This window comes from Emys orbicularis, chromosome 3, assembly GCF_028017835.1.
Source record: "Emys orbicularis isolate rEmyOrb1 chromosome 3, rEmyOrb1.hap1, whole genome shotgun sequence".
In the NCBI taxonomy this organism is placed as follows: domain Eukaryota; kingdom Metazoa; phylum Chordata; order Testudines; family Emydidae; genus Emys; species Emys orbicularis.
The window spans coordinates 166,035,948-166,061,567 of NC_088685.1; the positions used below are offsets into that span (position 1 = coordinate 166,035,948).

The window sequence follows — 25,620 nt, forward strand, 5'->3', positions numbered from 1 at the left end:
GGTTGCCTGGGGGTTAGTGGGAGGCTCTTTATGGGCTTCAGCAGCAGCTGGAACAGGCTCAGTAGCAAGGGAAAATTTACTTTCATTTTTATATTTAAACCAATGGCAGCAGCTCAACCCCCCAGTGAGGCAAACTCCTGCCTGGGGACGAGTCTGACACCACATTTCATAAAGCCCCAGCTCCTGGAGTCCCGTGTTGGCGATGCTCTCGCCTCCCACTGATCACACTGGGCTCCGCTTGCGGAGAAAGACTCAAAAACGCGTCCCCACCCCCGAAAGGCTCCAGCCTTCTCCTTTCCCCGGCCCCGGTCAGCTCCAGGCCAGGTCACAGCTATGGCGAGAGGCCGAGATGCCTCCCCTGGGCAGGGTCCCTGTATGCTGCGGCCTAGGCCCTGGCCTGCTCCCTGGGAACGTACATTGCCATAGCAACGGCTCTCCGGCCCTGAAAAATCCAGGCGTAGCGATGGCAACCCTGGGCCTAGCGCCGCCTGCCGGAGAGTGGGAGGGGGACCCTCCGCCTGCGCTGCTCCGCGTAGACACAGACACGAGGACAAACTCGGGCGAGCAGCGCCGCCCCCAGGGGCCATGGAGGAGCGCAGAACCCCGCCCTCCCTGTCAAACAGTTTCCGCGGGGGACCTTATGGATGTAACACCAACCAGACGTGTGGGGGCCGACTAGCTGCCCGTCGCCGGAAGTGACGAAAGGAGGCGGTGCCCAGCCCCGTGGCAGCAGCCCGTGCAGGACTAGGCGGCCCTGGAAGGGGGCGGAGCCGTTTCAGCTTCGCTGAGCTTCGGCGCGTCCTGTCCCCCCCCTTCCTTTTCTGGCTGCCCAGGGAGCCGGTCGCGGTGGCAGCGCAGCGATGGCGCTGAGCCTGACGGTGAACTCGGAGGTTCCCCCGCTCGGTAAGCGCGGCCCGGCCTGGCCCTGACCCGGGACCCCCGGCCCGCTGCCCTCGGGGGCCGCACCCGGCCGGGTTGCTGTCATGTTGCATCATGCGGCGCTGGGCGCCGGCTCCTCCATTCATCGCCGCGGCCGTGCGGGGGCGCGGAGACAGACAGACAGACCCTTTGGGGTCTGCGGAGCTAGGCGGTTCCTGGGCCCCGTGGGGCTCAGCCCCTCCCCCCCAGCCTGATTCATTCTGCCCGGGCTGAGCCCCTGTGCCTGGCTCCCCCCGCACTCGCGGGGCGGGACTGCCCTGGGGGCTGGGGGGAGAGGGGTAAAAGGGAAGTGCCGGGGGTGGGGGCTGTTGATGTCTCTTTGGCACGCAGGATCCTTCGGCCAAAGCTGCCCGCAGGGCGCCCCCTCCACCCTCCAGCGGCTCAGGTCTGCCCTGTTCGGGGCACGGCGCTGAAGAGGTTTGTGCTCTGTCACTGGGGGCTCAGCTCCGAAAGTGGGTCTTGTCACCTGCCTGCGGAGAAAGTGACAGAAATACTACCAGCTTTCTGAAACGACACGTCATCTGCATGGCTTGCCGTGGGTAACCTTGTAGTAATAGAAAGCTGGATGTAGTAAACAGCGACCTGAGAAAATAAACCGGGAGCAAATTACAGATTGAATTATGGTCTTGTTCAAATGTGGCATTTTATTGATAATGGAGAACGACAGACTGAATGCGCGCACAACCATAATGAGCTAGGGAGATGCTCCCCCACTTTCGCTAATGTATTTCATCCCTGACTGGCAACAACCTGACTATTGCAGTGGCTTCTCTCCAATCGACTGCTGGCTCTGGCTGTTTTTAATATTTAATGGAGATGTTAATGCATTTAGTGACTTACTTAGAGGTTCTATTTATAATTGGGTTTCTTAAGTTACTTCACAGGTTGTAGACCAAATTTTTGAAGTGGCCTCAATCCAGCTTTTGATTTATTTGCTAATTGTTTCATACACAGATGCCTTTTTCTGTATACAGATAATTGTATGTGCAAAAGTAGAGACTGCGTTTGCAAAATTCATTGCATGTCTAATGGCTTCCTGTATACAGTGGTGGTGTAGTTGTGTTGGTCCCAGGATATTAGAGCGACAAGGTGAGTGAGGTAATACCTTTTATTGGATCAAATTCTGTTGGTGAGAGAGATGAGCTTTGGAGCTTACAGAGAGCTCTTCAGGTTCAGTAGATGTACTCAGCAATCCGTTCCATCTTGTATTCGGCGGTGACACTGAGGACTTTTCCCAGACCTGAAGAAGAGTCCTGTATAAGCTTGAAAGCTTGTCTTTCTTGCCAACAGAAGTTGGTCCAGTAAAAGATCTTACCTCATCCATGTTCTCTCTCTAGTGGCTGTTCACGTCAAGATCTAGTTCAACATTGCATGGCACATTCTCTTTGCTCTCTTTCCTGCTTCAGTTACTCATCTAGCCAAGGCTTCTCTTTGTCCCTATACACTGTCTTACGATTGTGGGTGCAAAAACCTTCTCTGTAACTGCTGCTATTTGGAAACAACCTTTCACCCTTCTGCCACACTGATTCTCCATCTCATTGCAAATCACTGCTGAAGATACACATTCTTGCCTTGCCTCTGTGCCTTAATTTTTCTTTCTTTATGCTTTTGTAAATTGCATTGTTCAACTCTAGAAAGCATTTTGGGATGCAGTTTGTATGAGATGATTTAAAATATACGTGGCTGTATATTTAAACAAAATCCTGCCAAATAAAATTTAAAGTTTAGAAACGTTCACTCTACTAAGCATTTTCTAATAACGTCTGATAAGGGAGGCAGTGTGGTCTAGTAGATAGAGTACTTGCACAGGAGACCTGAGTTCTATTCCTGGTTCTGCCTCAGGCCTGCTGGGTGACCTTTGGCATGTCGCATCACCTCTCTGCGCTTCAGTTTCCACATATGCAAACTGGGGATAATGATACGATCTACTTTGTAAAGCACATTGAGATGTGCTGATGAAAAGTGCTCTAAAACAGTGGTTTTCAGCATGTGGTCCATGGACCCCTGGGGGTCCGCAGACATGTCTAAGATTTCCAAAGGGATCTGCACTGCCATTTGAAAATTTTTAGGGGTTCCCAAATATAAAAAAGTTGAAAACCACTGCTATGAAGAGTTAGGTGGTGGTGTTATTATTGTTATGGAAGACCATACAAAATTGTAATTAGTTGAGGACTTATTTTGTATTTGACAGCTGCTACTGAGTTAGAGTATGGACTTTAGATTAAAGGATTCTTAGGCCTGGTGTACACTAGGAAATTAGATCAGTGTAACTATGTCACTCAGGGTTGTGAAAAATCCATTCCCCAGAGCGATGAAGTTAAATTGACCTAACCCCTTGTGTGGACAGCGCTAGGTACTGCCTTTTAGGGAAGTGGATTATCTATGCTGACAGGAGAACCCCTCCCATTGGCATAGGTATTGTGTATGCTGAAGTGCTACAGCGCTGCTGCAGTATTTTAAGTATAGACGAGCCCTTATGGATAACATTGAAACACAGTGAACATTACAAATACATTTTTATTTAAGGAAAAATAATTTTCTAAAAAAATCAAACACTTTTTTATCCCAACTTTTTCCTAGTTCATATTAATAATAGTTCTTATGAAGTAGGGGAAAAAAGTACTAACTATGAATGTAATTTACGTTAATTACACAGTTCAGCACCTATGTAGTTCTTTTCATCTTCAAAGCATTGTGCAAACATTAATTAATTCTTGCCTCTCTCACAAAGATACTGCAAGTAATATTACCCCATTTTTACAGATGGGGAACTGAGATGAGGGCCATTAAGTGTCAAGCTTAATGCCAGAGAGGGAGTCTGACAACTGGGATCAGTGTTTGGGAGTTCCTTGCTCCTAGTGCTCTGTTGAGGCTAATTTATTAATACAACCCTTTGTAACTTAAAATACAGACAAAGTGGAGTGCATAACGAAGAGCTGTAATGGGCTTTACAGTGTAAGGCTCTGATCCTATAATTGGATCTGCGCAGGCTGCCCCTTGTGCATGTGTGGAGGCCAGTTGACTTCACACAAGGGTATCTTGGTCGGAGAGGAGAGGCCAAGGGCCTCGTCGCCAGACGGTCAGGGCCCACGTACGTTGACAGTACATTGTGTGGATGCTTTCTGTACTCCTATGGATAAAAAGATGATTTTAGTCTTTAGGGTGGTTAATCTTTTCACAAGCATTAAATCTACTTTAAAAAAAATGAACCTGACCTTTTGTCTCTCTTCTTTCCGTATGCCCCCAATGGTAGTAGCTGAGGTGCACAGTATTGACAGACTTAAAATGTTGATGTGGCACAGCCTTACAGTGTGAAGGCTGTTGTCCAAGATGTTTTTTCTCCAGAGTGTAGTCTCTTTAGTGGCATTTGGGTCATGACTATTTTTAAGTGATGTGTTTAGATGCTAATGCTGCTTTAGGCCTCTTACGAAGAGCATGTGGCAGGCCTGTGCTGAGGAGTAGATGACAGCAATATTCATCTCAAACAATTTGAGCGAGTCTCTACTCTAGCTTGGTGTGGGATGGGATGAATTTTCACAGTATCCTTGGGAAGCAAAATAACCTTAAAACCATCCCGTTCTGAGATCGCTGCAGATTACTGTCCACCAGCTTTTATCCCTTCCTCCTAGACCATAAGGACTGCCAGGAAAAAGCTGCCTGTTTATAGACTAAAACATTGATTCCTTCCCTTCGCCCCCTGTGCCTTTCAGTCTGAAGGCACCAGTTAAGACACATTGGGGGGGGGGGGGGGATGGGAAAAAAAAAGTAATTGTAACCTATGAAATAGTCTTTACTTAGGAGAAAGCTCAGCCATATTTTATCTTTTCTCTTTTTTAGGAGCTTTGCTAACTGTAGAGCACGTGAAAAATGATGTCAAAATTTCGGTTGAAGAAGGCAAAGAGACCATCCTCCGTGTATCTGAGTAAGTGACTTTGCATCTCTGCTATCAGCATTGGGTCAGCGTTTTTTTAAAATTGATGTAATGATGACAGTAATCTTTTGCAGGGAGAGAAAAAGAGCAGTACTGAAATTATCATTGCACTGTATATTTTTTGCAAACAGTTGCAATTTTTACATTTTTTAATAGTTTTAATCTTCTAATGGAAAGATTAGAGAGTGGGAAAACATTTAAAGAAAGGTTGAGAGACCTCTGCTGCTTATGATGTACACATACTTTAAATAATATTTAGTCTATGTACTCTAGCTCCTAATATGGTGCCTATCACTATATTATCTAAAGCATTCACCTCCTCCATGTGCTGTGGATTCTCATAGTGGTAGCCATCTTGTGATAAACAAGTGTCTATATAAATGTATATACAACACGAGCATGTGTGTATGTGCATGTGATGGTGTGTAAAGGATTTTATTGGTATTAGTTTGGGTTGACTACATCACGCATGAGAAGGGAAGCCACAGTGTCATCCCAAAAAAGTGCTGATTAACTCTATAGCACGACATCCCATATTTTGTTTATGCAACATCTTCTAGAAAGAAGCTATATTAAAAAATGTTGTCTTTTTATTGACACTGATTTTTGCATCCTTTCCCTTCTAAACTATATGCTATTTTTGTTTTCTTGGAGTAACAGGAAAAAATAATACCAGTAAGTTTTAAATATTTTTCAAACTGGTTTCCTTTAAATTGTAAAGTTAAGGATTTTAAGAATTAATACCTCATGACTCGCCAAGGATAGAAACACAGGGCTACGTGTCCTGCAGACACAACTCCATTGACTTAAGTCGAGCTGCACCATCTTGTCTGTGTACATCACCGACATCGTAGACAATTGTACCTGTAGAAATCTGGGACATGCAGGTCTCCTGTGGGACAAGCATGCTTCTGGTTTTAAAAGTTAACACGATATTGGACTTTAAAACTGTCGCTAGTCCATTACTTACTATGCTGAGATTAAATTTTCAGTCCCTATTTTTATCCAATCATATTAGTGCAGCTGTGACAAACTGCTGACAGACTGGAAGTTTGAGGTGCTTCAGTGGAGACTCTAGACCAGAGTGCATCTGAGGTCAAAGGTGCAACATAAATGCAGGTTACCTGATGGTTGGAGAAATATGCCACACGTAGGCATGAAATTATGGACGCACTAGAGTGGCACCATAGTTAAGTTTGTATCAGGCTTTTTGCCTTAAAGGATCTTTCCAAAGGGGCTGTTCATCAATACCAACCTCTACTAAGAACAACTGAGACAAACCGATGAGTGATAAAGCCTTCAGTTACAGTGATCGCATAGTGCATGTTCTATAGGATGGTCTTGTGCTTAAAGAACTGGCCTTGGACCCGAGAAGAGAGCGCTCTTTCTGTACCTCTGGCTTCCTGTGTCACACTGAACAAGTAATTAAGCTTTTCAGTTTGCTATATTTGTCTTCTAAAAATCAACTGTAAACTGAATTATAAATAAAAAACACAGTAATTCTCATTTTAACTATTCCACCGTAATGCATGATGAAATTGTGTGGCAATTGTTTTCAGTCATTTGCTATGCATTTTTGAACTCCTTGATGCACACTTAATTATTCAGAGGCTGATCTTTTCAACCATATACGATATTTTCCCCCTCTTACTTTTTTCTTATTTTTCTCATTTGTTCATAATTACAAAATAAATACATTCACTTGACTTTCTGCATGTATCTGTCCTTCAGAGTTACTCTCCTAATAACAATGTTATTGGGGAGGGTTAAGGTGTAGTATTTTGTACAACTTTAAAAAAAATATTTCTTTTGTCCTAAGCATTTGTATGCATGGATGTTCCCCTTAAGCAACCATAACCAGCTATTAACTAACTTTTTGATTTTGGGATAATGTATTTACACACACAATACATCACATGTGGGAATAATAAACCTGAAATTGCCTGAATTTTTTTCTGCACCCATGTAGTAACCTTCTTTATTTCTGATTTTATGTAAAAAATTAAAGTAACTTTATATTCCTCTGTCCCCACCCAGCAAGGCCCTGCATTGCAGGAGGCCTCGCTTCAGCGGTGAAGGATTGGCTAGAGTGTGAAGCAAGGGGCTCTTCCTTTTCCCCCTCTGCACTCCTGACACAGATCAGGACTGAAACTCTGATTTCTTCCTCCACCCGCCCCCAGGAGAGATGGGGTGTTGCACAAATACATTTTAAATTTGTACAAGCAAACAGGTTATAGTTAGGCTTGGAAGGACTAGATTTTTATCAGTAAAGGTTGATTTCACTGTTCACACACACAATGAAAAAATATTTCCATAAATAATCAAAATGTGCCGATAGGCAAAGTAAGAAAAATGCTGCTTGAGAACTTCAGTTTGATTTAAGGATATTTACTTTGTATATTTAGACACGATGTTGACAATTTGTGTTTTAATGAGTATAAAGTGTTTGCTTTTAGAATCTGTGTCTATTAAATAACTATTGTCTGACTCGCCCCCCATAATTTATGATTGAACCCATAGAGACAAATACCAACGGAGGAAAAGAGGCACACTGTAAGTGTCTCAGACTTTATATTTCTATATGTACTTGCAATTCCATAATTTAAATTAACAAAAACAGAAAAATTGCTAAAAACCCATTCATAACTGTGAATATTTAAATTGATACAAATTTTATTTTTTTTTAAAATAAACATCAATATTTGTAAAAATTATGCAAAAATACGTTCTGCCAAGCCTTCTAATGGTTGCTATTTCCTATTATTCTTGCTTGAGGAATCATTTCATCTGTCAAGGTTGCATTAACCTTCATCTCTGTTCATCTGTATGGAGTCATCTTTACAATTTATTTCCTGTAATGGGTCTCTCTTAAAATGGTAATTGTAGTCTGAGAACTTGAAGCATCAGCTAAACTGGTTTTTGGAGTAATGCTCTTGGTAAACGGATTCCATTACATTGACGAGTAGGGACTACTTTTTCTTGGCACAACTTGAGGGACATCTCAGACTTTGATTTTCAGGAAATCATTGGTACTAGCAACTTCCTTCCTTCAATAACAGGTTGCATTTTAAGCTTGCTTTTTCTTAAGAGGAATGTTTTGAAGTGCAGTTAAAATCTGATTATAACTAATTTTTCAACCAATAAGCTGAACAGTATCAAGTAACTTAAGATGTAAAATAGTGTTTTGATGGGAAAGGTTACTAGCTGGATTCAGTTTGAAAATAAGATATTTATTTTATTAAACCTTGATGACTTTGCGTAGTGTTTTAAGATCCCAGATTCTTCTCATAGGTAGCAAAATGTAGTCAGTCTAGCATATGAATTTCTGTTTGGTGATATTCTTTGAGGGAGAGAGACTGATATTTGTTGTATTCCCTCTGCACAGAATGGTTTTGCAACCTTTTGTACAAATGACTTGTAATTGTTTATAACATTGCCACAAATCCTTGCCCCCCGCTTGCCCTCAAGGATTTTTGGCTTTGCTGCTGTGTCAGTTCATGTCATTTTCCATAGAATTCCTTCCCATTGCTTTTGCTAATAGCACCAGCATGGACATGGTCTTCTGTATGCTATTGATAGGCTGACACTTCCAGAGCTACCTGCCAACCTGTTGGAAAGAACAATCTAAATTCATGGTTTTTCTCCAAAGGAAGGGAAATTGAAGAGGTCTGGTCCTAAAAGTATTAATTGTTTTCTAAAACAATAACAAAAATGTGGTGTTAATTGAAAATGTTGCAACCATGGTCAGGATATGTCAGGATTCTTTCCCCATATCTGTTCAGAATTCTGTTCACTAGTCTTACTAATCAAAATAGAATGTTAATACAGACTGTTGCAAAGCAGCAGAAAACATTTTTACTGCTTTTATTTCAGGCAGACTTGCTGTTGGAGAAAGCATATGTACTTGTCAATCTCAGTCGAAAAGTTCTGTTTAAGAAACTGACCCCAGTATGATATAGCAACAGGATTTGTTGTACATTTGCTTTTGATCATGCACAAATTGATCTTTCATATCCTGGCGTCTAGAAGTTTTGGAGGGAAGAGTTACCAAACCTTGAAATCAGATATTTCATTGTCAGTTTTAATATTATAAATCTCATGAGACTGAACAGTGGAGTAACCTGTTTTAAAGACTGGTTACCATGGCTAACAAATCAAGATCTCCAGATCAGATATCAGGATTTGAATCTTCAGTTCTGATACGTGGGTGACTGTTATAAGGATTAATCAATCTGACCGCTGTTATATTTTTCTTATAAATTATTTAAATAGCCTGGGTCCAGTCTACAGTTTAGACAGGAAGATGTAAAATTGCAGTACCCTTAAGCAGAATCCAAAATATCAAATCAGAAATACTTTGCATGTCTTCTGCAAACTTCTCTCATAGCAGGATGTATAAAGCTACTTCTCTGAGATCGATCTCTGTTTGCAAGTACATATAGAAATATAAAGTCTGAGACACTTACAGTGTGCCTCTTTTCCTCCGTTGGTATTTGTCTCAATGGGTTCAATCATATACTCTTTGGGCACTCAAAGCTGTCACTGAAATGAGTGGGAGTTTGGAGTGTGCAAGGAATGAAGGTCAAGCTCACTAAGGCTTGGTCTACACTACAAAGTCAGATTGACATAAGACTGCTTACGTTGACTTAATTATGTCAGTGTCTACACTACAGCCTTGCTCCCGCCGATGTAAGTGCCATACCTTGTGGACATAATGTGCTTAGGTTGATGTAGTTAGGGTGACGCAGTGTCAGTGTAGACATTGTGAGTTACTTACGTGGACTGTTGGCTGTCATTCTTGTCAATTTTGTGGCTCCATGCTGGAGCCATGAAATTGATAAGAAAGCCAGTCTCGCAGCTTGGGCTGTCACCCTGGGGCAGGTGGAGGGCTCCAGCTAGAGCCCGTCTGCCCTCTGGGCTCCCCGCTCCAAACCAAGGAAGCATCTGGGCAATAATCCAACATATATTTTTAAAAAGTCTTCATCTATACCAAACATTACTGAGTCAGCAGTGTGCACACAGTAGATAATTAAAGCATTGATAACCAGTAAAATAAAACATTAAAGTTTTGTCCTGTATCATTTAATACACATTTAGAAAAAATGATAGCTTTGATAATGAAAATGATTAATTTACAAGATTGTGGAAATCAGGATTGTGGACTATAGGAAAAGACTGATAATTGTTATGCTTTTTAGGGGAGAATAATAACTTCCAGAGCTGCTCTGTGAATATTAATAAAAATGTTCTTTACAGTTAAAATCAAAATGCATTAGTTTTGAAGCAAGAAGCCCTAAAAACTGGACAATGGGCAATGTCCAATGATTGTAAGTGGAGAGGATAAACCATTGAAACAAATGTGCTTGTCAGATGGCCTCCCTGTACTGGAGTTTCACAATAGTCCCATCAGTAGAAGGAGAGAGGAGTCATCTACGCTGGGATCTCAAACGAGCTAACGCCAACTGTGTTTAAAGGCAGCCACAAACCTGCTGCGTGATCTTGGGCAATTCACATAATCATTCTGTGCCTCTTTGCTATTTAGATTGTAATTGTGGGAAGGACTTTCTCAACCCATGTGTACACAGTGCCTGGTGCTATGGTGCCGTAATTCAGTTAGGATCTCTAGGCGCTATTGTAATAGAAATAAAAAATAAATAAACCCTAGCTTGTACAATTCTACTTGCAGTATGGACAGCATGTAACAAATGTAGGAATGGCAACATTTTGTCTGAATTTGATGTAAGCTGATGAGAAAACGGAGTAGAAACAAAAATACAGTCATAGGCAGTAAAGTATGTTCAGCAAGAGTGAATCTTTATAAATGTAGCCATGTAACAGAAGCAAAATGAGTAACAGACAAGCCTGGGCAGGGACCGCTGCAAACCTCCAGACGCTCTTTTGTCTCTCCAGCAGCCCTTTTTAAAGTCCTCTTTGCCCAGGTGTCCAAGGAAGGGACTTGGGAAAGCAAAACTTGATTAACTCCTTAGGTGCTTGAGACTAGGCAGTACCTCTGCACTCTGATTTGGGGGTGGGGGGACAGCTGGGAAGAATGTTACCTAGTATTTCATTGTGAGTTGAAGTAAATTATTTTTTCTCCACTGCCCTCTCCTCTGCCCTCCCCCCCCCCAGTAAAATGTTTGATCTATGTTAATGGTTTCCTTAATGGTTTATAATGTGACCAGCTGGAAGGGGAGGATGACACATGTCCCATTGATAGGCGTCTTATTGTTCTGGTAGCTTTATGCCCAGTGCTTCACCTAGAAATGTGTTGCAGTTCATGTAGACTCTTTAGAACTATTTATGTGTAATGACACTCAAACTGCTAGTAATAAGTTACTTCATCTTGAATTTTCTGTTTTTATAGCCATGCTGTGTTCACTGATGTGAATTCCATAGTTCGCTATCTGGCTAGAGTTGCCACTTCCGCAGGGCTATATGGTTCTAATCTTCTGGAACACACTGAGGTGAGAAACAGCCATTCACACTTGATTTTTTTCATGCGGTTGCATTTTTGCTCATTTGGGGATTTACCTACGTAACCCTTGAATGATGCAGCATTTTTCTATATGAGGGTCCAACTACTTGGGCTGCTGAAGCTACGTTTTTGTGAAACTGCCTCCGACTACACACATCCATGGATCTAAACATGGGAGAATTATTCACAATGGCTCCTAACCATGCTGGTCTCTGACAGGGTGTACGTTTTTCTCTCCATCTCTTCAGTTTTGATACTATCACTTCCTCTGTGTACCATTTGTTTTTCTAACACAGCTGTTGCTTGTGCACTCCATCAGAACTGCTGGGTGAATTATGCACAAATAAAATATGTTCCTCTGTGGAAATCTCACAAATTCTTACCCCAACCAACCACTACATTGTTTCTTTTTTGCCTCATGGAGCTCTAGGCTAAAAATTGCTTATGATTCCCAGTCTCCACACTGTATATGGAGATATACCTATCTCATAGAACTGGAAGGGACCTTGAAAGGTCATTGAGTCCAGTCCCCTGCCTTCACTAGCAGGACCAAGTACTGTCCCTGACGTTTTTTTCTTTTTGCCCCAGATCCCTAAATGCACCCCCCCAAGGACTGAACTCTCAACCCTGGGTTTAGCAGGTTAATGCTCAAGCCACTGAGCTATCCCTCCCCCAGGCAGGCTGCATTCTGGTCTGGGACTCTGGGTGGACATTTGCCAAGTTGTCAGGATTCCCTCCCCTGGAGTCCTAAATTTTCCAGAATTTCTTCAAAATTAAACCTAGAGATGAATCTAAAGTTTCCATAACCCAAAGAGATCCTTCTTAGTTATCTTTGTCATTTATATGAACAAAATTAAGTTATTGCAGTTATCAGGACTTGGTATGAGGTGGAATTGAGGAGGAATTTTTCCTGGCTTCCGCCCAGAAGAGCCATATGTTGAATTTTAAACTAGGTGCATGAGATTGATAGTGGTAACAGAATCATTTTGACTGAGTTACTGTAGGGTTATTAGGGGTTTGACCCACACCTACCCTGCAATATTCTTTTAAGGCAATGGAGATCAGTCTTCAACTCTGGCAATTGTCCACTTTTTCTTGTAAGAGAAAAGTGCTGCTTCGTTATGTTGCTTATGAATTTTTAATCGTTTATAGCTTTTTGTGGTTAAATAAATTAACTTCCTAACCCAAATTAGAACTTGAACTGTGAATATGTGCAAGACTTAAGTGTTCAAAAACACATTTGCAAGGTAAGTAACTTTGATACAATACATTTAATTCCCAGCTATTGGTTTTTTCAAAAATAAAATTGGGCTTTGAGAAATGTTAAGACAGCTGCATTTGTGGTGGGAATATTTTAGAACATAACTGTAAATGAGAGAGTTGAACTTTATAGTCCTGTGACATCTGTGCCTGCCACGTCAACTTGGCTGTTGGAAGAATTCCTACTGCAGTGTACATATGGAATGGATTTAGAAGGATTTTAAGAGATACTTTGCAACTGAGGTATCAAGTCTGTATGCTAGAGCCAGATCCTCAGCTGGTGTAAATGAGCATGGCTGCTTGATTATATATTTTAAAATTTGGACATCTTTATCTCCTTCTTGGAGTAAACTTTTTGTGGGGGTGGGAGAGGAGGAGGAGGTTGGGAATACAGTGGAAAAACTGGTGTGTTTTGTTTTTTTAAAAGTGAAAGACAGGGGACGGTGCATAATGTCACTAATACACAGCCAGGAAGAATGAATGGAATCAAATGGAACAGGAATACTGTCCCTTAACATTAAGGAGTAACTCTAGATCGGGGTGACAAACTTTTTGGCCCGAGGGCCACATCGGGGAATAGAAATTGTATGGTGGGCCATGAATGCTTACAAAATTGGGGTGGGGCTGGGGATGAGGAGTTTGGGGTGTATGAAGGTGCTCTGGGCTGGAACCAAGGGGTTCGGAGAGTGGGAGGGGGATCAGGGGTGCGGGAAGGGGTGCAGGTTCCATCTGGGAGTGTGGGCTCTGGGGTGGGGCTGGGGATGAGAGATTTGGGGTGCAGGAGGATGCTCCAGGCTGAGATCGAGGGGTTTAGCGAGCGGGAGGGGGATCAGGACTGGGGTGGGGGTGTGGAGAGAGGCTCAGGGGGTGCAGGCTTCGAGCAGCGCTTACCTCAAGCGGCTCTTAGAAGCAGTGGCATGTCCTTTCTCCGGCTCCTACGCGGAGGCGTGGCCAGTCGGCTCTGCACACTGCCCCATCTGCAGGCACCACCCCTGCAGCTCCCACTGGAGTGCATAGGAGCCAGAGAGGGGCCGAGCCGCGTGGTGCGGCCCCCAGGCCAGCTTAAAATGGCTCAGCCCACGGGCTGTAGTTTGCCCACCCCTGCTCTAGATTCACGACAGTACATGAAAAATTTGAATTCTCTTTATTAATCTTTAAGTATCAGCAGTCTTTGAAGAAGATCGTGGCTTTTTTTGTAATATGCAATCTAAAAGCATAATCAAAAGCATGAAAGTCATTTCATGTTTTAGACCAAGGCAAAATCTCAGACTGCCGGACATCAGTGGCCAGATTCTATCAATTGCACTTGTGTCAATCTGAAGTAACTCCATAGTAGTCAATGGAGTTACACCAGTCTAAATGTTGTTGGTATTCCTGGGGGAATTCTGTTCCAAAAAATTTAAAAATTCTGCACACAATATTTTAAAATTCTGCATATTTTATTTGCCAAGGTAACAGAATATAATCACACCAGTTTCAATTATTTTGATAATTTATTTCAAAATACCTATCAACAAGTATGTCTGTAACAATACAGACAACAAAAAAGATTCATGAAATGTTTTTTGACAAATAGATTCCTTACTAGGCATATTAATACAGAACTTTGAGTAATAATTCATTTAAACTACAATACAGAAATATTTCTCGCACCCCTCAGAAGCAGTACAAAGGCTTGGGGAGAAGTCAGGGGTAACGGAGGAGCTGATGGAGAGGGAAGTAATTGCTGGGAAGGAGTGTGGGAGTGAACCCGGAGGTTTGTTGTGTGTGTGTGTGTGTGTGTGTGTGTGTGTGTGAGAAGTATGGAACAGGTATTTTTTGGGGGGGGGGGAGATTGTTAGGGAGTTGAGGAGCCTCCCCCCTGCAGACCCTGGCTGATCACTAGCCTCTCCCAGTCACTCAACCATCCCTCCTACCCCGTCCCCATGTGGCCCTACACCCCCACTCAGCCCCCCATCCCCATGTGGCCCTGCACCCCCACTCCTATTCAGCCTCTGCTCCAGTCTATTCCCCCACTAGCCCTTCTGAACACTAGTCTGACCCCCTCCCCCAGCAGCCTTCTGTGCCCTCCTCTCTGTCCCCCTCCCCCATATCCCATGCCTCCTCACCTAGCCCTGCAGGTAGGGCACTGTGAGGAACACAGCCTCTGCTCTTTCCATGTTGGCTGCTGACTGCTACGGCCGGTGAGCCTGCTGCCTCTGTTCTGGTGCCACAGCACCCCTGCTGGGTGAAAGCTGTAACTGCAGAGCCTTTCTGGCAAATGTATTTTCTGCAAAGGAAAAAGAAATCTGCAGGACATGTGAATTCTGTGCATGCACGGTGGCACAGAATTCCCCCAGGAGTATATTATGCAGTCCTGCCTTTAGTGCAGGAGACTGGACTAGATGACCTCTTGAGGTCCCTTCCAGTCCTACAGTTCTGTGATTCTATGATTTTATATTCAGAGCCATGTGGTTTTTTGACCAGCAAGAATTTCTATAACTTTAAAGGGTTTTTTGTGTTAAATATGATGATGACTTCTTTGCTCCTTAACATTAGATTGACCATTGGCTGGAATTCAGCGCGACAAAGTTATCTACCGGTGCCCAGTTTGGTTCAGCACTCCTTGAGCTTAATCACTGTCTGTCTCTGAGGACCTACTTGGTTGGAAACTCCCTGAGTCTGGCAGATTTGTGTGTCTGGGCTGTACTAAAAGGTATTAATTATACAGTTGTTCTCACAGGTTTGCAAATGTGATACAATGCTAAAATCTGTTTCCTTTTAGTCTCCAGTTTCTGTAACTATTTTTAATAAGGAGAATTTTGTAGGAGTAAGATCTGGTAATCATGAGGGTTTTACGTGTCTTGATAACATCACTGATGTTTTAAGAAATTTAATTATAAATCATCACACCATAAATTTGAGTGTCTTTGGTCTTTTTCTACTAAAATATCAGTTTTTCATGGGGGTTTTTTTCTTCTCAGATATGAAAATATACTCTAGGCTAAAATTTTGCATCTGACTCTAACCAGGGTGTAAATTATCCCTCAAATCTCGTACAAAAATGTTTAATTAGACTGCGTTATTATTAGAGGGAACAATCTAATTTTGCTCGGTTTTGTGCTTTCATTGCGTAAGTTCGACATCCAGTTGGCGAATGGATGCTGCTGTGTTTTTCGACCATCTAACTTTTTTTTTTTAACTATTGTATTCATGGGGGAGGCATGGCCATATCACCAATAGCTTTAGTTTCTAAAATTATCTCTAATATGGATGTGGGTGGAATACAAAGAGGTTCACATATTTTTTTCCTTTGGAGACATTAGGAAAGATTGCAGAGTCTTCTAAAGTAAATACATTGTTTTTACCCAGATTATCTATGGTAAAGACGTATCATTTTTTCACAACTGGTTGAGATGTGAAAATGGTGCAGCCTATTTTTAATCCACATTGTCATTTTTTAAAAATGAACGTTACTAGAAGTCCAGCTATTCTAGTTATAAGTTTACAATTTTAAAACCAAAATTTGTTTCCCAACAGGCAGTAGTGCATGGCAAGAACAGTTGCAGCAAAACAAGGCTCTAGTCCATACGAAGCGCTGGTATGGCTTTCTTGAGGCACAGTGTGCCTTTCAATCAGTGGGTACCAAGTGGGCTGCAGCTGCATCAAAGACCAAAGTGGTAAGCTTTGTTCTAATTATACAGTGAAGGTGGCTGTTCTGTTGGTGAACTATAGTAAAAGTTTGTATCTTCTTCTGATAGCTCACTTTAGAAGTTATTCTAAAGGGAATTAGTTATACTGTAAACCAAAGGCTTTAAAAAATCCTTATAAAACAGTTACCTTAGTAATTTTATCCCCAAATGTTCATGGATACTGATAGGGTGGATCAGCTTTGGAAAAGCGACTGTGTAAAAATGGCATCTGTTACTCAGATACTCCATATTTGTATTCAGAGTTCAGTCTGCTTGCTTTAGTAACAAGTGTTTTTACAATTTTTGTTTGTACTGCAAAGCTATCTATGATAGAATGAGATCAACAGAGTTGTTAACCAAGTTCCATTTGAAGGCAGTGGGAGTCCACAGATAACTGAGCACGAAACTTGGCTTTCGGAAATTCTTTCTTGTAGTGAGGAACAGAAACCAAAAACCCATCCGGACTTTCTAATCCCAGGTCAAGCTTGCAGATCTAACCTTCTAACTTTGAAACTGAGCAAGCATGATATGAAAGTCATCTGAGCCAGGGACCCCAGGTTGCCATTTTTCAGTCTCCTTTCAGAGAAGAAACCTGATTTAAGTGTTTGTATCGTACAGCTTGTGTAAGATATTTAATGAGGTCATTGTTAATTTTTAAGGCAACAGAAAAGAAACAAGATGTTGGGAAATTTGTGGAACTCCCAGGTGCAGAGATGGGGAAGGTCATTGTTCGGTTTCCTCCTGAAGCCAGTGGGTAAGATGACCTGTTTTAACCCACATTCCTTTCAAAAACTGTAAGACAGGAGAGGGATTGTGTTTTATCTTGGAAATAGTTACCAGATTAGTGTGTTTTAACAGCTGATTTCAAGGGCCTCTCCTGCCCTGATGATGGTCATGTGTTTAGTCAAGGATGAACAGTGTCTTAGAGGTGATTTCCAAATTTTCAAAGTCACTTACAGATGTTTTCTAAAACGTTTTCACTAGCAAAGGTTTACACTTACCAAAGCTGTCCTTTACTTAGAACCTCACCCCATAAATAACAGTAAAAAGAACACTAAAAGTACCATCACCAACTCCATAAAATGTTGTTTTCCAGTTACTTTCAATGTCCCATTTCCTCTTAGATGGATTTGATAAAGTTTAAAATTGCTATTTAAGGCATTTTTTCTGTAGGCTGGTTAGCCAGCAATCTTATGACTTGTTTCAGACTTTGTAGTACTGTTTCTCATTCTGATAATCAGATATAAATCATGCTATTTGAGTACTACTAATATATTGTATATGCATGTAATTTTACAAATGGTGTGGATGAGAGAACCATACAAGAAAATAGTTTGGTTTTTGGAATCTATAGGGTATTCTGAGGGGGAGATCCCCACTGCCATGTGTAAACTTCTGGAAAAATGAAATAATTTGTAGAAGTAACAGTTCATACACTTTTGTGGATTTGGATTTATCTAAGTTCTTGGATACCTCTGCTACCGTATGATGGAATTCACTAACCCATCTGAATTCCCCAGTGTTCTGACAGTTACTCAGTGCAAGTGTTTCAGAATGTTGTGAAATCTTTAAAATGCCAATAATTTTAAAAAGATTAGTTTTTTATTATTCAAGTTAAAATCAAATTCAGTGTACACTAATGCTAAAACAGTTTATAATGTTGCAGAGTAGTTTTAGTCATATCTTCAGGTGCATTATGAAGTCCTAGCTTTGAGAGATAAAATCTAACAGATGGTGTTATATACTATATATCTATATATAATATTAAATTGCTTTAATAAGTGTTCAATATTTCAGTAAATATAAAATAGCTTTTGGTGGTTGATTTGTTTTAAGTTTTAGCCTATTCTGCATTTCCCTCTTAGATCCCAACAGACTATATCCTACAAAAGAAATGTAAATTAATCTGCTGCCACATTAACTTTGTTTTCTGAAATGTCTTTATTTTTAGTTACTTACATATTGGTCATGCAAAAGCTGCTCTGCTAAATCAGCATTACCAGGTTAACTTTAAAGGAAAACTCATCATGAGGTTTGATGACACAAATCCTGAAAAAGAAAAAGAAGACTTTGAAAAGGTACAGTAAGAGAACAGTGGAAGCCATTCATTGGAGAAATCAATTCAAAATTAGAATGATAGGCAGGCTTGCTACTTTAGGGGTGGCTCTGTAGAACAGTAGTATTTAACTTTGCATGAAAACTCTTCCAAGCCACCCTATGTTTGCCTTAAAAACCAAAGAGCTTTTGGTCCAGTAGCCTAATTATTCTATGATTTCCCCATTCTTTCTTGCCCCTCCCCTAGTATTTATAATCTGTATTAAATCCATGTAAATCTGTTGTCAGTTGGTTAATAGACTCTACTGTTACTTGACCTAATCACAAATGGCAATCATGGTACTACTTTAAAAGCTTTTGTAATCTTAAATACAACTGGCTTCAGTGACCATAACTTTTCTGTAACAAAAATCCCAAATCCGCACTAAGAAATTTCCTAGGTGTCCAATACTACCGAAGCGGTTTAAACCTTTTAAATAATTTATTCTTGCTGCCACCTTTTCACTATTTGTGGCATCCATGAAGTGAAGAAAGGGAGGAATCTGTATGATTTCCTGCCACTTCCAGTCTCAGGATTCATCATCATATAGGAGGGTTTTGAGGCTTGCACTATTCTCACTCTATTACGGGGGGTGGGGACCCTCCGGCCTGCAGGCCGGATCTGGCCCACTGCTTCATTTCATCCGGCCCGTGGCAAGTCTCCGTGCCGTGGGCCGGAAGCCTCAAGCCTCGGCGCCCTCTCCCCTCCCCCCCCATGCAGGGGGAAGCTGGGGTTGCCAGGCCGTTAAAAGTCCAGTCGGCTCCACAAGCTCCTGGAAGCGACCGGCATGTCCCTGTGGCCCCTAGGAGCAGGAGCAATCAGGGAAACTCCGCACACTGCCCCCAAGGCCAGCTCTGCAGCTCCCATTGGCTGGGAATCACAGCCAAATGGGAGCTGTGGGGGTAGCACCTGCGGGCAGCGTGCACCGCGCAGAGTCTCCTAGTCCCTCCTTTCTGGGAGCAGTGCAGAGCCAGGGTAGGCAGGGAGCCTGCCTTAGCCCTGCTGCACTGCCAACCGGGAGCCACCTGAGGTGAGCACCGCCCGGCTGGAGCCCGCACCCCGACCCCCCCTGCCCCAGATCAGACCCCCTCCTGCACCCTAACTCCCTCCCAGACCCTGAATCCCCAAACCCCTCCTGGAGCCTGTACCCAGAACCACCTCCTGCACCCCTGCCCTGAGCCTGCTCCCACACTCTAAACTCTTTGGCCCCAGCACAGAGTCCCCTCCTGTACCCCAAACCCCTCATCCCCAGCACCACCCTAGAGCCCACACCCCCTCCTGCAGCCCAAGCCTCCACCCCAGTCCAGAGCCCCCTCCTGCACCCTAAACCCCTCATTTCTGGCCCCACCCAGGAACCTAGGGGAAGCCGCCTCCACCCCCGCCCCCTTGCGGGGCTGGAGAAGCGAGCGCTGGCTTGTTCTGCTGCAGGGGGAAACCCCGAGCCTCCGCGCTCCACCGTGGGGCTGTGTGGCCCCACGACTGATTTCTTTTCTGTGAGTCAGTGGCCCCTGATAGAAAAAGGGTTCTCCACCCCTGCTCTATTAAATGTACAACAAGAAGAACTTGTTGCCAGTTTTTCTCTCTCTTTCTTGTCCCACCCTCCCCTGGAGGAGCTGATCTCATTCTCCTGCCCTATAGCAATCACTACCTATGTATCCCTTTGATAACTTCAGTACTATGAATTAATGAGCCAGTTGATTTTCATGTGTGCCATTGTGTGTTAATGGTTCTTACTGCTGCCTTTGGCAAATGGAGACTTTAAAACTTGGAAGGAGCTTGGCATAGAGTTAGAAAGCTTCTCTGCATGTATGAATATTACAGTATAGCTCTTTGCAGGTTATCCTGGAAGACGTTGCGATGCTGCACATCAAACCAGATCAATTTACATATACCTCAGATCACTTTGAAACTATAATGAAATATGCTGAGAAGCTTATTCAAGAAGGGAAGGCGTACGTGGATGATACTCCTGCAGAACAAATGAAAATGGAGCGTGAGCAGAGAATAGAATCTAAACACAGAAATAACTGTAAGATGCTTTATGGCTCTTCTCCTGACCCTGTTATCTTTGTCAATGGAATATAATCTTGTTTCATTCTATTGTTAATCATCCCACCTATCTTTAGTTTTAATTGTATACTGTGAATACTTAACAAGCCAGTAGGAACACTGAGGTCCTCAGCGCTGTGCCCTTCAAGATTAAAAGACTCAAGACGCTTGTTGTTACACAGCAGTTTATTACATCTGTGTATGTTCACAATGCATGTGTGCTGTACAGTCTCACTCTCACCTACCAGTGTGTGAGGAATGCTGGACCGTTTGATATTGGATCTAAACACATGCAGCAATAACTCTGATGTTTGACAATGTCAGTAACAAAATATGGTGCTGGAGACTGGTCAGAAATACCTTAGGTAACTTAAAGTATTAAATTTTTTTGTTTGGTAGCTGTTGAGAAGAATCTACAAATGTGGGAAGAAATGAAAAAGGGAACAGAATGTGGACAAATGTGTTGTCTACGAGCAAAAATAGACATGAATAGTAACAATGGGTGTATGAGAGACCCAACCCTTTATCGTTGCAAAAACCAACCACACCCACGCACTGCAAGTAACTACAAGTACGTTCACTTTCTATTAATATTGACCTTGGTATGCTTCTTTTCTACTCTTCAGCAGGTTTCTTTTTTAACTACCTGGGAGTTGCTTGCATTTTCTCAACCAGAATGTGTGGCTAATCTCCTTGTAGAAACGACAAAACTTCTTCAGAAGATTTTTAAAACGTGAGCTCTTGCCAGCATTTCATAATAGTATCCACTGATGAAAATTCTATAACAGGTCCCTATTCTCATGTCTTTGTAAGCTGGGCCATAAAAAAATAAATAAATTCTCTCCACATGTGATGAGTACCATTTTTCTTAAGAAATCTTGGCAAACCATTTTGACTGCCTGTATTACAAGCAGCCAAACAATTGGATTTTGTTTTTACTTAATCTCTCAATTTAAAGAACTTTGAAGGTTAATCTTTAGTGTGAAGTGGTGTCCTTGACCTATTTAGCTGAGTGGCAACTGCGCGTTCATAGCAACTATTCTTTTCATTCACTATGAAGAGTTACTTCATGTGCATTGAATTAAGACTATTTGCAGAACACTATAGTTTATTCCACCTGTTTCCACCCGCTCTTTCCACTGCTATAGCTTCAACAGATGGGAAATGTTGACTTGATATGGATGTTGAACTAAAATGGTGGCTTTGGCTCTTGGTAGAAATGCATTTAAAACAGAGGCATGATGTACACACTTGTAATTGACAAATCACTGCCTCTGTTGTAGTAATCTCTGATTGTTGAAGTTTAAACTATGGCCTGAACATGGATATCTTTTTTTATGATACATATTGGTACAAGGTGTAGGGGAAAATGTAGGCGCTGAAAAATTTTTCTTGATTTTTTTTTTTAAATATTGAGGGATTGAATTATTTGATAGCTTTGCCTTTGCTTATAAAATGTCATTTAATATATTTTAATTTGTTTGGGTCTTTTTTTATAGAAGAGCTCAGTATCAGATGTGCTGTTTTAACTAATTCTTGACGGAGTTCTGGTGACCATTTTAAGGATTTTTGAGTGATTATAAAATACGGAGTAGTATTTAGTTTTATGGATATGGTTTTCAGATGCAGTTAAACTGTGTATATTCTTTTCCTGGCTTATTAATTTAAGCTCTCCTTTCTTTTTAGTGTTTATCCTACATATGACTTTGCCTGCCCCATTGTTGACAGTATTGAAGGTGTCACACATGCATTAAGAACAACAGAATACCATGACAGAGACGAGCAGTTCTACTGGATCATTGAAGCCTTGGGCATAAGGAAGCCATACATCTGGGAGTACAGTCGTCTAAACCTCAACAACACTGTGCTATCTAAAAGAAAGCTCACCTGGTTTGTCAATGAAGGGCTGGTAGATGGATGGTACGTTTATATACGTACAATTGCTGCTATAGCAGAAATGCAATCACACATGTATGCTATTCCTAAAGGAAATCATAGAATGCATGCATCCACTTTTCTTTGGTTAAACAAATACTAACTTTTTTCACCTATAGCCTGCAGGTTCTCTTCTCTTAGTTTTCTTGGCACTTAAATGCCAAGTGTGTAGGTGTCTCATAAATGTCTACAGCAGATTTCCTCTTTTTTTTCAGTCTTCTATGAAGCAAGCCAAATGGGGGGAGGAGGGGAATTTTTGTTGGGGTTTACAAGTTAACCATCATGCTTGTGTTTCCAGGACAAGAAATATACTAGTATTGCCTTGCTCTGCTTCAGTTTCTACTGCTATAAAATTGGGATACTTTTTTTTTACCCCCGTAAAGCACACAGGTCAAAATTTTCAAAAAATGGGTACCTAAAGTTAGACTTCTTAATAGAGACTCAGACATTAAAATGCCCTGACTGAGAGAATGTTGAGTACCTTTTGACTTAGTGGGAAGCGCTGAGTCTTCCAAACTTGTTTATTTTAGAGAAGAGACAAATAAGACAGCGGAATATAATAAATGCATAATGAATGGTACAAAGAAGGTAGATTGGGAACTTTTATTCCCCCTTTCCCATAGAAGTACAGGTGAGCATTCAGTGGACTTGCAAGGTAGCAAAACTGATAGAAGAAAATACTGTCAGCGTACGATTAGACCTGATCTTGTTGCCACAAGATATCTTTGAGCCTGAGAGGATAACAGGGTTGAAAAAAGGATTAAATAATTATATGGATAACAAGTATATTTAAATGACTAGTAAATATTAAAAAAATAAAAAACTAGCTTTGGAAGGAATAAACCCTCCAGTTTAAATGCATAAACTATTAGGAGGTAATTTACCTCCTAATGAGGGAGGGAGGAAACTTTTTTTTCCTGCGGGGGGTGGGGGTCAGGTTATCCCATAACTGCCCACTGCAGGATTATGTCTTCTCCCCCAATTTGAAACTTAAATAAGACACAGGAAGAAAGCTGGAAGTTCCAAACTTTGGCATAGGAGGGGCAAAGAATGGTTTTAGAGCCAAAGGGAAGGAGGGGGCAGGATAGCACATCTTACTCCCCAATACATAGTATTGACTTGCGATGGGGACATGTAACTGGTACCTCTTCAATTCTTGACAGACACACCAAGGATTGAATGGATGTGGAAAAGAGGTGGTTTCCCATCCCAAGTTAGTGTTCAGGAATGCTGGTACGCAGCAAGGGAAAGTCTGTATTAGAACTGTCCATAGATAGAGAAGTTTAGTCTCCTGGGCTGTCAGGCTAGCCTCTTTCACCCAGCACTAAATTCACACAAGCAAAGTACAAAAGTTTGTTTTCTTGAAACTGTGATTTACACAGATATTAAAAAATCAGTACTTTATCGCCTGTTAACAGAATTAAATGCATAATAGTAGATACTGAATGAACCTCTCAACTTTTTTCCTTTTTCTGCCAGGGATGATCCAAGATTTCCCACTGTGCGTGGTGTGCTGAGAAGAGGCATGACTGTTGAAGGACTAAAACAGTTTATTGCTGCACAGGTGAGTGTTGTCTTTCCCTTCTTCCTCTTATTCTTGGAGTCTGATTGTAAACTTGGAAACAAATGCGTCAACTGAAAGCTCCCCATATTTATTGCCACTCTGCCAAGATTTTCTCCTTTTGAAGACTCATTCCTGTCATGGCTTAGGTCCCAGTCCTGCTTCCATATATGCATTTGAGCAGCCCCTTGTGTAAAATTGTATGGGTCTGCAAGATTTTGAGCTTGTAGTGTGTTGAACTCCCATTGATATCAATGGAAGTTTGGATCGAGATTGTGGCAGCAATGGGCCCTTAATGTTTATTTTGTAAGATGAGGATTAAGCTGAAAAATACACATTGTTACTTTTGGTAAACATGCTTAGCATTTGTATTGTGATTCTACAGACATTAAGAATAATATTCAAGATCATTTGTTTGTTAATCTTGCCTTCCAGGGCTCCTCCCGATCTGTTGTCAACATGGAATGGGATAAAATTTGGTCATTTAACAAAAAGGTACATGCTTGTATTAGTTTGATGCCGTTTCTTCTTGGTATCCTCTTCCCTGGGTTATGTAGTGAATCCACTGTTCGCTGGAGTGCTCATCATAAAGAGTAGCAATTTTTAAAATATATTGCATCATCTGGCACATTTTCAGGAAAATGGAATGTCTCCTCTTTCTAACATGGGCTAGCACATATTGACTTGCCAAACCAATATTGAGTTGTTTTACTTAGAACTATGCAGAAAGGTAATGATATTTTTTGTGAATCTGATCTGAAAACTCTGCATTTCATTTTTCTGCTTTCAAGCTGCGAGCTATCTGTAAGAAGGTATTACTTAATGCTTCTTTTGCCTTAGCACATGGCTTACAGTACCGTAAGCATACGTAGCATAAGCCATCGTTATGCAGCTTCATAGCACAATCACATTTGCTTAGGTAATAAGAGCTGCACAAATCCATTTAAAATGCATTATTCCTGTTTTTAAAATGCTGCCCAGTTCTGTTTTGACTTATTTGTCAAAATAGATGGAAACTCTATTCCAGTCAATTCATGTTGTCCAGTTTTCCTTTCTGGAGTGAAAGTACTGAGGGCTTGTGTATTTCCTGTGCCTGAATGAATATATATATATTCATAGCCTTTTTTGATGTTTCTTAGCTGAGTGTCAAATAAGGAATACTGCATCTTAATATGGTTAGTTGCTTCTTGGCAGTGAATGCTTGGACACTATAATAAGGCGAATCATTAGAATGCTGGCTGTATAACTTGTGTGAATGCCTGTAACTCTTGCATTGGGATTCCTGCTTGTTTTTGCTGAGGCCTTACTTGCAGATCTGTTCATTTAAGTAGTATTTGCTTGTCTGGCATGTGTCTTGTATACCTTCCTACCTTTTGTATTTGGTCCATTTGGTGTTATAAAGGATTATCAATTGGTTCTTTCTGTTGCTGCATAAATACTAATAACTTTTTTGAGTAGTGGATTTTAAAAATATGGGGAGTTGATAATATATTTAAAACAGTTTTTTAATTAAGTGTCTTGAAACTCCTGCTCCTTGGGTAGCACCATATTTATCAGCCAAATTCTGTAATCCTCTACCGGGGCAGTTGCATTGGAGTCAATAATATAAACGAGGGCAGAAATTGTTCCTATACATTTCCCAGTTTGATATAAAAGATCTCTGCAGGCAGAGCTCTCTTATTATGCTGTTACATTGTAAAGACC

General features: G+C 41.5%; 1 protein-coding gene across 1 annotated transcript in view; it reads left to right on the top strand.

Annotated features, from left to right (window-relative positions):
* Positions 1-768: 768 nt before the first annotated feature.
* EPRS1 (glutamyl-prolyl-tRNA synthetase 1) overlaps positions 769-25,620 on the top strand; it is a 59,958-nt gene continuing 35,106 nt past the window's right edge. The window contains exons 1-12 of the mRNA XM_065400476.1: positions 769-903; positions 4,777-4,861; positions 11,235-11,334; positions 15,144-15,300; positions 16,125-16,264; positions 16,936-17,030; positions 18,228-18,354; positions 20,208-20,400; positions 20,820-20,991; positions 22,107-22,340; positions 23,835-23,919; positions 24,352-24,411. Of these exons, the coding sequence (XP_065256548.1) occupies positions 861-903; positions 4,777-4,861; positions 11,235-11,334; positions 15,144-15,300; positions 16,125-16,264; positions 16,936-17,030; positions 18,228-18,354; positions 20,208-20,400; positions 20,820-20,991; positions 22,107-22,340; positions 23,835-23,919; positions 24,352-24,411 (1,491 nt within the window). The 5' untranslated portion in view covers positions 769-860. The remainder of the gene's footprint in view (positions 904-4,776; positions 4,862-11,234; positions 11,335-15,143; positions 15,301-16,124; positions 16,265-16,935; positions 17,031-18,227; positions 18,355-20,207; positions 20,401-20,819; positions 20,992-22,106; positions 22,341-23,834; positions 23,920-24,351; positions 24,412-25,620) is intronic.